Source organism: Bufo bufo, chromosome 4 (genome assembly GCF_905171765.1).
Source record: "Bufo bufo chromosome 4, aBufBuf1.1, whole genome shotgun sequence".
NCBI lineage: Eukaryota > Metazoa > Chordata > Amphibia > Anura > Bufonidae > Bufo > Bufo bufo.
Genome location: NC_053392.1, coordinates 431050845 through 431067278, shown reverse-complemented (window position 1 = coordinate 431067278; position 16434 = coordinate 431050845). Strand labels below are relative to the sequence as shown.

At 46.3% G+C, this 16434-nt stretch overlaps 1 protein-coding gene across 5 annotated transcripts in view; it reads left to right on the top strand.

Annotated features, from left to right (window-relative positions):
• WDR27 (WD repeat domain 27) overlaps positions 1–16434 on the top strand; it is a 696346-nt gene that overhangs the window by 1331 nt on the left and 678581 nt on the right. For 2 of the 5 annotated variants that reach the window (XM_040429334.1, XM_040429337.1), the window contains exons 3-4: positions 5844–6046; positions 15516–15657. In XM_040429334.1, coding sequence (XP_040285268.1) covers positions 5844–6046; positions 15516–15657 — 345 coding nt within the window. Of the gene's footprint in view, positions 1–1371; positions 1384–5843; positions 6047–15515; positions 15658–16434 lie in introns of those variants that run through there. The other 3 variants (XM_040429333.1, XM_040429335.1, XM_040429336.1) reach the window with 2 other exon arrangements.

Sequence of the window (16434 nt, the reverse complement as noted above, 5' to 3'; positions counted from 1 at the left end):
TAGGAAAGAGTGGTGAAAACCAGAGACAACAGGTACAGCCTTCTCTATGTATTCCTGGAAAGAGTGGTGGGAACCTGAGACAACGGATACAAACTTCTCTGTGGATCCTAGGAAAGAGTGGTGGGAATTAGAGGCAACAGGTACAGCCTTCTCTATGTATCCCAGGAAAGAGTGGTGGGAACCTGAGAAAACAGATACAGCCATCTCTATGTATCTCAGGAAAAAGTGGTGGGAATCAGAGACAACAGGTACAACCGTCTCTATGCTTCCCAGAAAAGTGTGGTGGGAACCTGAAACAACAGATACAGCCATCTCTATGTGTCCTAGGAAAGAGTGGTGGAAACCTTGTACAACTGGTACAACTGTCTCTATGTATCTCAGGAAAGAGTGGTGGGAAGGAGAAACAACAGGTACAGCCTTCTCTGTGTATCCCTAGAAAAAGTAATGGGAACCTGAGACAACAGGTACATCCTTCTCTATGTATCCCAGGAAAGAGTGGTGGGAACTTGAGACAATGGGTACAACCTTCTCTATGTGTCCCAGGAAAGAGTGGTGGGAACTTGAGACAACAGGTACTAACTTCTCTATGGATCCTAGGAAAGAGTGGTGGGAACCAGAGATAACAGGTACAGCCTTCTCTATGTATTCCTGGAAAGAGTGGTGGGAACCTGAGACAACAGATACAACTTTCTCTGTGGATCCTAGGAAAGAGTGGTGGGAAACTGAAACAACAGGTACAGCCTTCTCTGTGTATCCTTAGAAAAAGTAATGGGAACCTGAGACAACAGGTACATCCTTCTCTATGTATCCCAGGAAAGAGTGGTGGGAACTTGAGACAACGGGTACAACCTTCTCTATGTGTCCCAGGAAAGAGTGGTGGGAACTAAGTTGAGACAACAGGTACTAACTTCTCTATGGATCCTAGGAAAGAGTGGTGGGAACCAGAGACAACAGGTACAGCCTTCTCTATGTATTCCTGGAAAGAGTGGTGGGAACCTGAGACAACAGATACAACCTTCTCTGTGGATCCTAGGAAAGAGTGGTGGGAAACTGAAACAACAGGTACAGCCTTCTCTATGTATCTCAGTTAGGAGTGGTGGGAACCTGCAACAGCAGGTACATCATTCTCTATGTATCCCAGGAAAAAGTAATGGGAACCTGAGAAAACAGGTACAGCCTTCAATATGTATCCCAGGAAAGAGTGGTGGGAACCCGAGACAACAGATGAAACCTTTTCTATTTATCCCAGGAAAGAGTGGTGGGAACCAGAGACAACAGCTACAACTGTCTCTATGTATCTTCGTTAAGAGTGGTGGAAACCTGAAACAACAGGTACAGCCTTCTCTGTGTATCTCAGTTAAGAGTGGTGGGAACCTGAAACGGGTACATCCTTCTCTATGAATCTCAGGAAAAAGTAATGGGAACCTGAGAAACAGGTACAGCCTTCTCTATGTATCCCAGGAAAGAGTGGTGGGAACCTGAGACAACAGATACAGCCATCTACACACAAACTGTGGACAGGTGTGATACTTTTTTATTAAAAAAAAAAAATCCTTTTTTTTCTAGTCCTGGAGAACCCCTTTAACTTCTAGACTTGTCCTTGATACCTGCTGGACCTTGCATAATACCTGTATTAAGAACCACCTCTGCTGCAGGGGAGCTGGTCATTGTCTTATCTGTCTCCGTATTCCGTCCCTTTTATTTTGTTCCTGGACTGTTGTCTTTGTTTCCTATATAGAGTGCTTTATATCATATAACCCTCACAGATACTTATTAATAAAATACTTTACTAACAACATAGAGGTGACAAAGTAATGGACATTACATAAAGATACAAATACAATACATTACATAGAGGACCCCGCCACACAGATTACTCCTTTCCTGCCCTCCCTGGAAACTAAGTAAATGTGGCCTATAATGTGTGTGTGTGTGTGTGTGTATATTAGGGGTGGGCGGTATAGGCGATATGCGATATAAATGTGGGCCACGATATGGATTTTCTGCGCGCACCATTTTCTCCTGAGCCGGCACAGTGGAGGAAGAAGGAGGGAGTCCCTCCCTCCCCACTGTGCGCGGCTGCCGCTGAACACCAATGAGGACAGAGTAGGAGGAGTAGGGGAGGGACTGTGGCCACTGCGCCACCAATGAATGTGCCGGCCATATCCCACAGGGTCCTCCTCCTCCCCCCCATCATTGGTGGCAGTGAGCAGTTCCGATCGGAGTCCCAGCACTGTAATGCTGGGGCTCCGATCGGTTACCATGGCAGCCAGGAGTCACGCTACTGAAGTCCTGGCTGCGATGGTATGTTAGTGAGCAGCATTATACTCACGTGCGCCGTGGCCGCCGGGCGCTCCTTCTTCTGTCTGTGCGGCTCATTGCTAATGCTTATAGCATTAGCAATGCGCCGCACAGACCTATGAGAAGAAGGAGCGACCGGCGGCCACGGCGCACGTGAGTATAATGCTGCTCACTAACATACCATCGCAGCCAGGACTTCAGTAGCGTCCTGGCTGCCATGGTAACCGATCGGAGACCCAGCATTACACTGCTGGGACACCGATCGGAACTGCCCACTGCCACCAATGATGGGGGGGGAGGGGGACCCTGTGGCCACTGCCACCAATGATTAATACTGGGGAGGGAGGGGGGGGTGGGTTTGAGTTACCATAGGGGGGCAGATCAGAGGCTTGGGGGGGGCAGATCAGAGGCTTGGGGGGGGCAGATCAGAGGCTTGGGGGGGGCAGATCAGAGGCTTGGGGGGGGCAGATCAGAGGCTGGGGGGGCAGATCAGAGGCTGGGGGGGCAGATCAGAGGTTTGGGGGGGCAGATCAGCGCCTGGGGGGGCAGATCAGAGGCTGGGGGGGCAGATCAGAGGTTTGGGGGGGCAGATCAGAGCCTGGGGGGGCAGATCAGAGGCTGGAGGGGCAGATCAGAGGCTGGAGGGGCACATGAGAGGCTGGGGGGCACATGAGAGGCTGGCTGCCATGGTCAGCTCCCTGCTGTTGTGTGCACAAAGCACAGGGCAGCAGGGAGAGTGTAAAGTCCTATTCACCCTAATAGAGCTCTATTAGGGTGAATATGACAAGGGTTCTAGCCCTTAAGGAGGCTAATAGTTATTAAATAAAAAGTAAAAAAAAAAAAAGTTTAAACACCCCCCCCAATATAGAAAACAATATATATCGCATATCGCACATGCTTAAAATTATATCGCAATATAAATTTTAGACCGTATCGCCCACCCCTAGTGTGTATATGTGTGTGTGTGTGTGTGTGTGTGTGTGTATATATATATATATATATATATATATATATAAGAAAAAATGTCTGCACAGACAATAATAGTAGTGAGTGGGTGCAACGCCCTATGGGAATAAGCAATTACCCACCATATAGAATACCAGAAGAAGGGCAACACTCCAAAAATAGAAAAATAAAACCTTTTATTCACCCATGCGGTTCAGCTATACAGCAGTACCACACTGGTGAATAAAAGGTTTTATTTTTCTATTTTTGGAGTGCTACCGTTCTTCTGGTATAATTTTTATATATACACTGCTCAAAAAAATAAAGGGAACACTTAAACAACACAATGTAACTCCAAGCCAATCACACTTCTGTGAAATCAAACTGTCCACTTAGGAAGCAACACTGAGTGACAATCAATTTCACATGCTGTTGTGCAAATGGGATAGACAACAGGTGGAAATTATAGGCAATTAGCAAGACACCCCCAATAAAGGAGTGGTTCGGCAGGTGGTGACCACAGACCACTTCTCAGTTCCTATGCTTCCTGGCTGATGTTTTGGTCACTTTTGAATGCTGGCGGTGCTTTCACTCTAGTGGTAGCATGAGACGGAGTCTACAACCCACACAAGTGGCTCAGGTAGTGCAGCTTATCCAGGATGGCACATCAATGCGAGCTGTGGCAAGAAGGTTTGCTGTGTCTGTCAGCGTAGTGTCCAGAGCATGGAGGCGCTACCAGGAGACAGGCCGTAGGAGGGCCGTAGGAGGGCAACAACCCAGCCACAAATGTGCATGTGTCTGCTCAAACGGTCAGAAACAGACTCCATGAGGGTGATATGAGGGCCTGACGTCCACAGGTGGGGGTTGTGCTTACAGCCCAACACCGTGCAGGACGTTTGGCATTTGCCAGAGAACACCAAGATTGGCAGATTCGCCACTGGCGCCCTGTGCTCTTCACAGATGAAAGCAGGTTCACACTGAGCACATGTGACAGACGTGACACAGTCTGGAGACGCCGTGGAGAACGTTCTGCTGCCTGCAACATCCTCCAGCATGACCGGTTTGGCATTGGGTCAGTAATGGTGTGGGGTGGCATTTCTTTGGAGGGCCGCACAGCCCTCCATGTGCTCGCCAGAGGTAGCCTGACTGCCATTAGGTACCGAGATGAGATCCTCAGACCCCTTGTGAGGCCATATGCTGGTGCGGTTGGCCCTGGGTTCCTCCTAATGCAAGACAATGCTAGACCTCATGTGGCTGGAGTGTGTCAGCAGTTCCTGCAAGACGAAGGCATTGATGCTATGGACTGGCCCGCCCGTTCCCCAGACCTGAATCCAATTGAGCACATCTGGGACATCATGTCTCGCTCTATCCACCAACGTCACGTTGCACCACAGACTGTCCAGGAGTTGGCAGATGCTTTAGTCCAGGTCTGGGAGGAGATCCCTCAGGAGACCGTCCGCCACCTCATCAGGAGCATGCACAGGCGTTGTAGGGAGGTCATACAGGCACGTGGAGGCCACACACACTACTGAGCTTCATTTTGACTTGTTTTAAGGACATTACATAAAAAGTTGGATCAGCCTGCAGTGTGTTTTTCCACTTTAATTTTGAGTGTGACTCCAAATCCAGACCTCCATGGGTTAAAAAATGTGATTTCCATTTTTTTATTTTTGTGTGATTTTGTTGTCAGCACATTCAACTATGTAAAGAACAAAGTATTTCAGAAGAATATTTAATTAATTCAGATCTAGGATGTGTTATTTTTGTATTCCCTTTATTTTTTTGAGCAGTGTATATATTTATTTATCCAGATCTGTCGCACCCAATGCCCCCTTTCACATGCATGCTCGGCAGAGTGTGTATGCGTTTTCATTGAGGACCTGACACATCTGGCTTATTTTTCATAGAAATATTTGCTTTTGGGGAAGCGTCTGGACATCCCTTGCACACATTACTTCTCCGATTGACTGGTTTAGACAATGTGTATAGGCATCTTTACTTTGGATATAACAACAAGTTTGAGTGGCATTTTTCTGCAGTCATCTATTAATAAAATAGTCAACGGCAATGTTCATGTTATCACTTAAATGCACCTATGCCCATTTGGACTGCATCATGATCACATATACCAGGGATGGCCAAAAGGCGGCTCTCCAGCTGTTGCAAAACTACAACTCCCAGCAGGCAAAGACAGCCTACAGCAGTGCATGGTGGGAATTGTAGTTTTACAACAGCTGGAGAGCCGCCGGTTGGCCATCCCTGACATATACAATACCTGACAATGATTCTTTTCTCCCTGCTTTTGGCTACATGCATGTGACTGCATCCGTTTTGTGGTCAGCAAACCGTGGACCTCTTCCATGTGCAGTCCATTAACAGAACTGGCTATAGGAGTAGGATACATAACCCAGTTCACAATTCTGGAGATCACAGCAAACTGTGAATGAATTGTAAGTATACTCTTTACGTGGTGTGAGGGTTGGCCAGAGTAGTAACCAGTAAAGAAGTGCACATTTCCTTGAATAATCCCATTCTAGTCCACTCTGCTGCTGTGCCTGTAACATGCGGTGATTTCTGTCTGTTCACATGTGTATTTCCAGGCTGTAATAATAAAATGATGAGAAGAGACATATCTGGCTTTGAAGGACCTGGATGTCACAGTCTGGTTTCTGAGGTGCGATCTGCAGCGTCCACGTCGCCTCTATCCCACGTACAGCTCGCATCTAGTCACCGATATTGTGCTTTCCCATTAAATGGAAATGACCTTTGCATCTGGAACTCATCTTTACTTCAGGAACAGGTAGAGTCTTAAAGGAAAGACAATAAGGGACATTTATAAAGGCACATTATGACGCACATCATTTCTGACTTTTCGAGCGTCTCTGCACTTTTCAAAAGTGCAGAGAAAAGGGGGAGTGGCTTAGCAGAAGAGGGTGTGGCTTCACAGCACCGACACATTTTCTGTGACTTTCTCTAGAAAGTGGCGGAAGTTAGGCTGGCGTAGACTTCAGTTTCTGGCACACGGCAGGGCAGAGATGCACCTGATGCCTCTTAACAAATCAGACGCATTTCACTCCAGCGCATGGAGATCAAGACTGGCGGATGGATCGTCCAAAGGGGGAGATTTATCAAACTGCCGGAGGAGGCGCATTATTTATGATGCGGCATGCTTCTCATCATAAATTCTATCGCAGTCAGTTTTTCGCCTGTTTACAGATGTAAATGTTAGTAAATTTGCCATGGACGACATTCCTGCCCCTGCCACTCCAAAGTGGTGCGGACGGCATAAGAACTAAGTAACTTTAAATATAAAGTTGCAAAAAGGGGTCATGCGTGTATAACTGATGTGCAGCAGTCCTGGCTCTGGCACAGGCTGCTACTACTTGAAGCCTGACAGCCAAGGGACAAGTGCAGTAGACGCCCCTCCTAAACACAGACATACCGACCTCCTTTCATGTGAGCGTTCCTCTAAGTTCATCAGCCTGAGTCCATGCAGTCCAGATGTTAGCGACCAGTCCAGCCAACATCCATTTTCTAAGGTGTGAAATCACAAGGTCCCCCCAGATGTGCCCAGCACTGCTGAACTCCTCCCCTGCATCTTTGCGCCAGAGATGCTCAACTCCCAATAACTTCTTACCGGTGCCAAACAAAGCTGCGGAGGCAAAAATCAGCATGTGCAGCATTCGACAGGAAATATTACCAGCAACCCTACCTCCTGCTAGAAGCATGGTGGGCGCCATTTTGCAAACAATTTTAGATTTGGCGATTAATAGTGTTGAGCGAACTTGTGTTTTAAGTTTGGCGTCTAAAGTTCAGGTTCCGGTCATCAAAGAATCGCGTTATGGATTCCGCTACCACAGACCATTACGGAATTTAGAATCCATAACGCGATTCTTCGATAACCCGAACCCGAACTTTAGACGCCGAACTTAAAAACACAAGTTCGCTCAACACTAGCGATTAATCAAAACCTGACACTGGGTAGCTCATCAGTATCTGATTGTTGGGGATCTTACACATGGGACCCCCACTCCCATTAGCTATTTAAGAAAGCATCGGCGTTCACAGTAGCGCCAAGGCCTTCTCACAGCTTTGCCTAGGTCATGTGATGTCCCGTTCGTTGGTCACATGGCCTAAGCGCAGCTCAGCCCCATTGAAGTAAATGTGGCTGGTCTGTAATACCAGCTGCTATATCAAGTGGATGGCACTTGGTGAGCAAAGAGAAGGCCGACATCTCAAACAGCTGATTGACAGGGATCTCGGGTGTCAGATCCCCACCGATCAGGTCATCAGTTCAAAAATCCCAGGAAAGTCCCTTTAAACAGGTTGTCTCACTTCAGCAAGTGCCATTTATTATGTAGAGAAAGTTAATACAAGGCACTTACTAATGTATTAATATTATACATATTGCTACTTTTGCTGGCCTGATTCATTTTTCCATCACATTATACACTGCTTGTTTCCATGATTATGACCGCCCTGTAATCCAGCAACGGGGGCTGTGCTTGAACACTATAGGAAAAAGTGCTGGACTTTGGGAGCGCACATAGCCTGGTGCTTTTTTTATAAAGTGCAAGCACATTCACCACTGCTGGACTGCAGGGTGGTCGGAACTATGGAAACAAGCAGTGTATTGGATGGAAAAATGAATCCAGCCAGCAAAGGAAGCAATATGGATACTAAAAATACCTTGTATTACTTTCTCTTTAAACCCTTTTAAGTTTCTATCAGTGATAACAGAGGAATAGCACAATACAGTTATAAGAAAAGATGCTTCAGAAATATTATTTCATGGGAACATCCGTATTTACCAAAATCTAGAAAATGACCTGGAAAATGAAAATAAATCTTAAAAATATATTGACATAAAAATGGTATTAATTATTGTGATGCCACACAGTTGCAGAATGGCACAGGTTAGGTGATAAGTGATCATTGGTGGCGGTCTGGTCCCCGGGACCCCCACTGATCACTAAAACAGAGGGCAAGGTTTCCCAGTGTCGGTCGTGAATGGAGTAGCGGTTGAGCCGGAAGGAGTTGGCTGAGATAGCTGTGGGTTGTGCTCTGCTATTTTTGGTGGTCCCATATACTCTGAATAGAGCAGCAGTGCCCATGTGCAATAAACATGGATACACAGCGTCCCCACCAACAGAGGCAGAATAAAATTCTTCTTTCATTTCTGAGGGCTATTGTTAGCCCAGGTGGAGTATGAAATTTGCAGTGCTGAAAATAAATAATACTTCTGCATACATAATGTTTAGAGGTCACTATTTATGCAGGGAAGCTACACTTATTGACAAAAAAAAACAACGCGCTAGGAAGGAGTTTTTTTGGAAACCAAATGAAACTTTCTATGTGTGAATGTAATGATGATATAAGTGATTACAATATTAGAGCAAAGAGATAAGTTTATTGGGGAAACTCGCTCCAGTAGCCTGTTGACCGTCTCTAGCCTGGATACAAGATGAGATATGCTTGGCCATGGAGGCATACCGGCTCCGTATGGTATCCTGCGGTACATTTGCCCACAGATGTCACTGTGGAAGCCTTGCCATGAGAGGCAACATGTGGTCGCAGGCTGTACTGCACATACTGTATCTCTAAGCTGTTAATGTCCCTCTTTTTTTTTTATATTAAGTAATTTTTATTAACATATTTTAAATTTTTACAGACCTAAAACCCCAACACCCGCATACCCTCCCCCCACATACCATCTTAATGATGCTCTCCATCTAGGGGTGCACCGAAATGAAAATTCTGGTCCGAAACCGAAACCGAAAATTCAGGATGCCCTTGACCGAAAACCGAAACTGCCTTTTTGCCCAAATACTTTTAAAATACTTTTTTTTTTAATGATTGGCGCTGTTATGGAGAGGGGGATCTGTGGGTGGCGCTGTTATGGAGAGAGGGATCTGTGGGTGGCACTGTTATGGAGAGGGGGATCTGTGGGTGGCGCTGTTATGGAGAGAGGGATCTGTGGGTGGCTCTGTTATGGAGAGGGGGATCTGTGGGTGGCGCTGTTATGGAGAGGGGGATCTGTGGGTGGCGCTGTTATGGAGAGGGGGATCTGTGGGTGGCGCTGTTATGGAGAGGGGGATCTGTGGGTGGCGCTGTTATGGAGAGGGGGATCTGTGGGTGGCGCTGTTATGGAGAGGGGGATCTGTGGGTGGCGCTGTTATGGAGAGGGGAATCTGTGGGTGGCGCTGTTATGGAGAGGGGGATCTTTGGGTGGCGCTGTTATGGAGAGGGGGATCTGTGGGTGGCGCTGTTATGGAGAGGGGGATCTGTGGGTGGCGCTGTTATGGAGAGGGGGATCTGTGGGTGGCGCTGTTATGGAGAGGGGGATCTGTGGGTGGCTCTTTTATGGAGAGGGGGATCTGTGGGTGGCGCTGTTATGGAGAGGGGGATCTGTGGGTGGCGCTGTTATGGAGAGGGGGATCTGTGGGTGGCGCTGTTATGGAGAGGGGGATCTGTGGGTGGCGCTGTTATGGAGGGGGGGGGATATGTGCACTGTTATGGGCATAACAGTGCACAGATCCCTTTCCCCATAACAGTGCACAGATCCCTTTCCCCATTACAGTGCACAGATCCCCCCTCCCCATAGCAGTGCACAGATCCCCCCTCCCCATAGCAGTGCCATAGACCGATCCCCCTACCCATAACAGCCCCGGCCCTGCTGCTCACAGCATCACTCACTGCATCTTTATTTTACCTTACAATCGTGACGCTGCAGTAAGAACTCTGCAGGCAGAGCGGAGGGCGGCGTAACGTCACTTACTCACGTGACGTACCTGCTCCGCCCACTTTATGAATGAAGGAGGCGGAGCAGGCGCGTCACGTGAGTAAGTGACGTTACGCCGCCCTCCGCTCTGCCTGCAGAGTTCTTACTGGAGCGTCACGATTGTAAGGTAAAATAAAGATGCAGTAAACCGCCCGCCCGTCGCCCGCCCGCAGATGGTGGGTGACAAATCCCACACCCCATATTTTCGGCCGATATGTAACAATATCGGCCGAAATGGATTAGGTACATTTTCGGCCGATATTTTCGGCTGCCGGAATTTCGGTGCACCCCTATCTCCATCCTCCACATCTTTCACCATACAATTACACCATATGTCTGTATAATAAATAAATACATGCCCCTTCCCTACAGCATTCCCATCAGTGCAATGGAATGAAATCCTTGAACCTGTGGATAAAAGTACATTTCTCATCAGACACAACTTCCTTTTATTAAATAGTGAATAGACATTCCCTAAATCCTGCAAGAAACCACCAACCACGGAGCCATATACACACAGCGAGCGATAGTACCCCTCATGCTAATCCCAAACGATATCTCTGATGTTCCCTGGATGCCAGCCCTGGGGCATCAATCCAAGGAACGATATCTCTGAAGTTCCCTGGACGCCAGCCCTGGGGCATCAATCCAAGGAGTCCAGAGTTTTTCAAATTTGGTCATAGCACCCCTCTTTCTATAAACCCCTTGTTCCAAATTGATTAGCCAATTAATCTTAGCTATATATTCGGTTCGCTAGGACTACACTCATCTAGCCAGTGTTGAGCAATCAACTTACGAGCCATATATAACATTCTGGCCACCGCTACCTTCCTGGGCTCAGTGATTGGCAGATCCTCCACATATCCCAATACACAAACAAATCGGGTCACATCCAGTGTAACTTCATACAGAAAATGAATGAGATGCAGCACATCACGTCAAAAGCCCTCCAAGGCTGAGCACGACCACAGCATGTGTAACATACCCGCATCCTTCTCCCCACATCTCAGGCATTTGGAAGAGTCCACTATTAAACAGAAACTGAGGGGTTCTGTAAACCCGATGGGTCAGATATAATTGTGACAACCTATGGGCTTCACTGAGTGAGAGCTGCGGTGTCCTCTCCAATATCTCCTACCACTGGTTTTCCTCTAATGGTCTCATCTCTACTTCCCATTTTGCCCTACTATTCACTGAGTAGTCTTGCAAAAATCGGTCTAATGTAGCCTGATAGAGCAAAGAGGAACTCCAGATGAGGAGTTCCTCTTGTCTATAAGAGCAATGATTTTGTTTTGGTGTACTGTGCTCGACATACCACCCATCATAATCAGCCCAGAAGGCATGGCGCAGCTGCAAATACCTATAAAAGTCTGAGGATAGTAAACCAGTTTCCGTCTGAAGTTACCCATAAGTTTTGAGACCATTATTATCTAGAAGTTGGTGGACTCTGATAATACCCCTATGGCGCCACCCCCCCCCCCCCCCCCCATTCCCTGCAGGGAGCCTAGATGCGGCAACCATGGAGTGTCCCATATAGAAGTATACTGCATGATGCCTTTTATGCCCTGTATGTCCCTCACCTTCCACCTTATGCAAGAGACACAATGTAGGGAATGCCAAACCTGACATGTTCAGCTTATTTGCCTCCAACGCTTTATATAAGTTTGGTACCGCCAAGAGGCCTCTTAATAGCCTATTTTGGGCATCTCCCTCTCCCCTTTCCCAGTCCCGCATATGCTGAAGTTAGGCGGCTAGGAAATACACCCATGGATTCGGAAGAGCCAATCCCCCATCAGTTTTACTGCAGTGTCTCCAGCCTCAGCCTTGCCGATCCCCCTCTCCATATAAGGTCCCCAAACACCTTATTAATTGAGTGAAAAAACCTGAAAGGCAACCTTATGGGGGAGTTATGTAGTAGATAAAGTAGCTGCAGAATCCAGATCATCTTAATAAGATTAATCCGTCCTACTACGGACAGTGGCAGCTTAGACCACACATGCATTTTCTGTTTGAATCTGCCTATGAGGGAGGATAAATTTAGTTTCTCATATTCTGTAAGTTTCCTGGACCCCCCCCCCCCCCCAAATACTTAAATTCACTCACCACCTGCAGTCCTGACTGAGCATAACCCACAGAGTGATCTACATTATCTATAGGGAGGAGGGATGATTTGTTAATGTCCCTCTTAACAGTAATAGGGATGACTGTCATATGCAATGGCTCCCCAGATCATCACACCAGGAGTTGGGGCAGTATGTCGCTTCACAGTAAAGGCAGGATTGAAACGCTTACCATGAGGCCTCCATACTGGAACCTGGCCATCCTGGGATCCCAAGCAGAACATGGATCCATTGCTAAAGACAATAGGGCTCTAGTCCATAGCAGTCCAGGTTTCTCATTCACAACCCCACTGCAAACTAAGGCTACTTTCACACTTGGATTAAACTTTTCCGGTATTGAGTTCCGTCCTAGGTTCTCAATATCGGAAAAAAACTGATCAGTTTTATCCTAGTGCATTCTGAGTGGAGAGCAATCCGTTCAGTATGCATCAGAATGTCTTCAGTTCAGTCACTGTACGGCTTTTGGATGGAGAAAATATCGCAGCATGCTGCTGTATTTTCTCCGTCCAAAATTACGGAACACTTGCTGGCATTATTTTACATTGAAATGCATTAATGCCGGATCTGGCCCCAAGTGTTCCGGAAAAACGGATCCGGTTTTGCGGTCTGCACATGTGCAGACCTTTAACCTCTTCAGGACACATGACGCACCGGTACGTCATGTATAGTTCCGATCACCGCCACCCGGCGGGCGGTGATCGGAACCCGGTGCCCCCCCTACAGCCGCATGGGGACCCGATAGCACTGCCGCCAGCAGCCTCAACCGCAGGTAAAAGCCGCAAACCGCAGGTCTGAATTGACCTGCGGTTTGCGGCGATCGCCGGCACGGGGGGGTCATGGGACCTCAATGATTTGAGCAGGCACCTTGGCTAAATGCGTGACCCCCCCCCGTGCCGGCGATCGCCGCAAACCGCAGGTCAATTCAGACCTGCGGTTTGCGGCTTTTACCTGCGGTTGAGGCTGCTGGCGGCAGTGCCATCGGGTCCCCATGCGGCTGTAGGGGGGACCCGATGGCATGGAAGGCAGCGCGATGCCTAAGGAAGGCATCGCGCTGCCTTCCGGTGACGAGCCTGTGAGATCCAGCCCCCTGGATTTCACAGGCAGGAAGCTGTATGAGTAATACACACTGTATTACTCATACAGCCAATGCATTCCAATACAGAAGTATTGGAATGCATTGTAAAGGGATTAGACCCCCAAAAGTTCAAGTCCCAAAGTGGGACAAAAAATAAATTAAAAAAAAGTTGAAAAAATAAAGTTTCCCCCCAAAAAATTTACAGTTTCAAGTAAAAATAAACAAAAACGTCATTTTCCCCAAATAAAGTGAAAAAAATTCGTAAAAAATAGGGAAAAAAAAAAGTAGACCTATTAGGTATCGCCGCATCTGTATCGACCTGCTCTATAAACATATCACATGACCTAACCCCTCAGATGAACACCATAAAAAATAAAAACTGTGCTAAATAAACCATTTTTTTGTCACCTTACATCACAAAAAGTACAACAGCAAGCAATCAAAAAGGCGTTTGCCTGCCAAAATAGTACCAATCTAACCGTCACCTCATCCCGCAAAAAATAAATGTTGTAAATAACAAAAAATAAAAACGGTGCCAAAACAGCTATTTCTTGTTACCTTGCCTCACAAAAAGTGTAATATAGAGCAACCAAAAATCATATGTACCCTAAACTAGTACCAACAAAACTTCCACCCTATCCCATAGTTTCTAAAATGGAGTCACTTTTTTGGAGTTTCTACTCTGGGCTTCAAATGGGACATGGTGTAAAAAAAAACAGTCCAGCAAAATCTGCCTTCCAAAAACCGTATGGCATTCCTTTCCTTCTGCGCCCTGTCGTGTGCCCGTACAGCAGTTTACGACCACATATGGGGTGTTCCTGTAAACTACTGAATCAGGGCCATAAATATTGAGTTTTGTTTGGCTGTTAACCCTTGCTTTGTTACTGGAAAAAATGGATTAAAATTGAAAATTTGGCAAAAAATTGAAATTCTGAAATTTCATCTCCATTTGCCAATAACTCTTGTGGAACACCTAAAGGGTTAACGACGTTTGTAAAATCAGTTTTGAATACCTTGAGGGGTGTAGTTTCTTAGATGGGGTCACTTTTATGGAGTTTCTACTGTAGGGGTGCATCAGGGGGGCTTCAAATGGGACATGGTGTCAAAAAAATCAGTCCAGCAAAATCTGCCTCCCAAAAACCGTATGGCATTCCTTTCCTTCTGCGCCCTACCGTGTGCCCGTACAGCAGTTTACGACCACATATGAGGTGTTTCTGTAAACTACAGTGGTGTCAGTGGGTTGCAGTCTACAGGGTGAAACCACATAGTGGCAGCAGCGGGTGGCTCTGTGGCAAATGCACAGGAGATAATGTTGATGGGATGTAGGAACTCTGAGAACCTATACCCTACCCTCTGGTCGCCTTAGTAACCAGTGCAAACCATGTCTTAGAGTCTACTCAGACGGTGAGGTCAGGGCTCCGTTATATCAGGACTCATTGGCATGTGCCGGAGCTATTCAATACAAGATTTTGCCCAGAAAAGTGACCCAGCCTTTTACCAAGGAGACCTGTCACTAGTTTATGTTGCCCTTAGTTAAGACACTATAAAACTGCTGACAGATTCCCTTTAACCCCTTTATTTGCATTACTATGTCTTGAAAAACATTCCTTATTGTGGCATTACATGAGCTGGTTGGCAGGTAAAGCATGACATAACCACGGGTGAAATGCCATTTTTTGTCCACAGAATCTAACTATAATACTGTTCTGAAACGTACAAGATAACATACAAATCCACATGCAGAAAATAGACTATGGGGCAGATTCCAATTTACAACAGTGGTCAGTTATGTTAGGTGTTTTTTCCCCACAGATTTTGATGTGAAAACAGTCCAGAGTCTGTGGCAAGACAAAGTCATGTGAATATACCTTTATGACATTTCCACAGGATAGATGGATCTCACCTTTGGGATCTGCAACAACCTCTAGCACGGAGGTCCACCGATGGCATCACTACTCACTCTGTTCCGCTCTGTGGCCATTGCATCCAGGTTTTGAGAAGTAGATGGGTTCACCGAAATGTTTGTGTAACTTACATTCACTTCTAGGGGAGTAACAGGAAGCTTGGCTGTTTCCTTAAACTCTGCCACCTCTCACAGCCTGGATGCGGTGGCCACCGGGATGGGATGGGGAGACCCTGTTCTAGACATAGGTGCAGATCCCAGAGGTGGGACCCACCTTTATCAGACATCTATGGCATATCCTAGCTGAGAATTTTGTTGATCTCTATAAATTAGTGAATGCACGTTGAGCTTTGTATTTTGTGTCTTTTGTAATCTGTTGTGTGTGTGCAGCCTTTAACTTTAAAAGGTCACCATCATCCAATCACTGCTGTTACACTGAAGAATGATGGGAGGCAATGCTTAGCCTGCTCTGCGTCTCAAGACTACGTCATAATGTGGAACATACAAGAATGCATCCAAGCTGCTGATCAAGGTGAACATGGTTTTAGCTTTTTTATGTTGTCTTGAAAACAAAGTCTCTAGCTGCTATTCATATCAGACATTTACATTGTTTCTTAATAAGTTCGGTCGGTGACCTTTATTAGAGCGGAAAATCGCTCACAAGTAACACGTCATAGACACCCTCCAGATGATCAAGGAGTCCGTGAGTTCCTTTCCAGCAAAGAGTTTTGACTTTATACAGCGTCCAAAACCACTTGGTCACTATTGGGCGAGCTCGGTGCTGGAATTCACTGACACAACTTTCTACATGAAACATTTGGTCTCTTGAATGGTTCAATGTTTCACATTTCATAAGATTTTAGTGGGTTTTTTGATGCTCTATAGTTTGGTGACTTATCAGAAAAATTACTTGAATTTTGAGTTTACCCTTTTAGATTTTCCACTTAAATGTTCTAGAATCTGATTGAGCCTGGAATAAAACACACACTTTTAGGACTTTTCATTAAACTGTGAGTAGTTACATAAAAGGGGGCAGTTATTAGTAGTTTCACTAGATGGCACGCTCAGACCTCTTTACACAAAATCCATGTTAACCTTAAGGTTTCATCTGAAATAAATTACTGCCACTACTTATTAGGGTCGTCCAGTTTAGAAACCCCATAGTTGTATAGCCTATAAAGGAATTCTGGGTTCCACATTGCTTCTACTCTAAATATTGTGGATTTCTATGTGCGATTCCGCTGTGGAAATCCACAGTTAAAGCGGCTCTGTCACCAGGATCAACCCTATTCAACCAGACATACTGGCT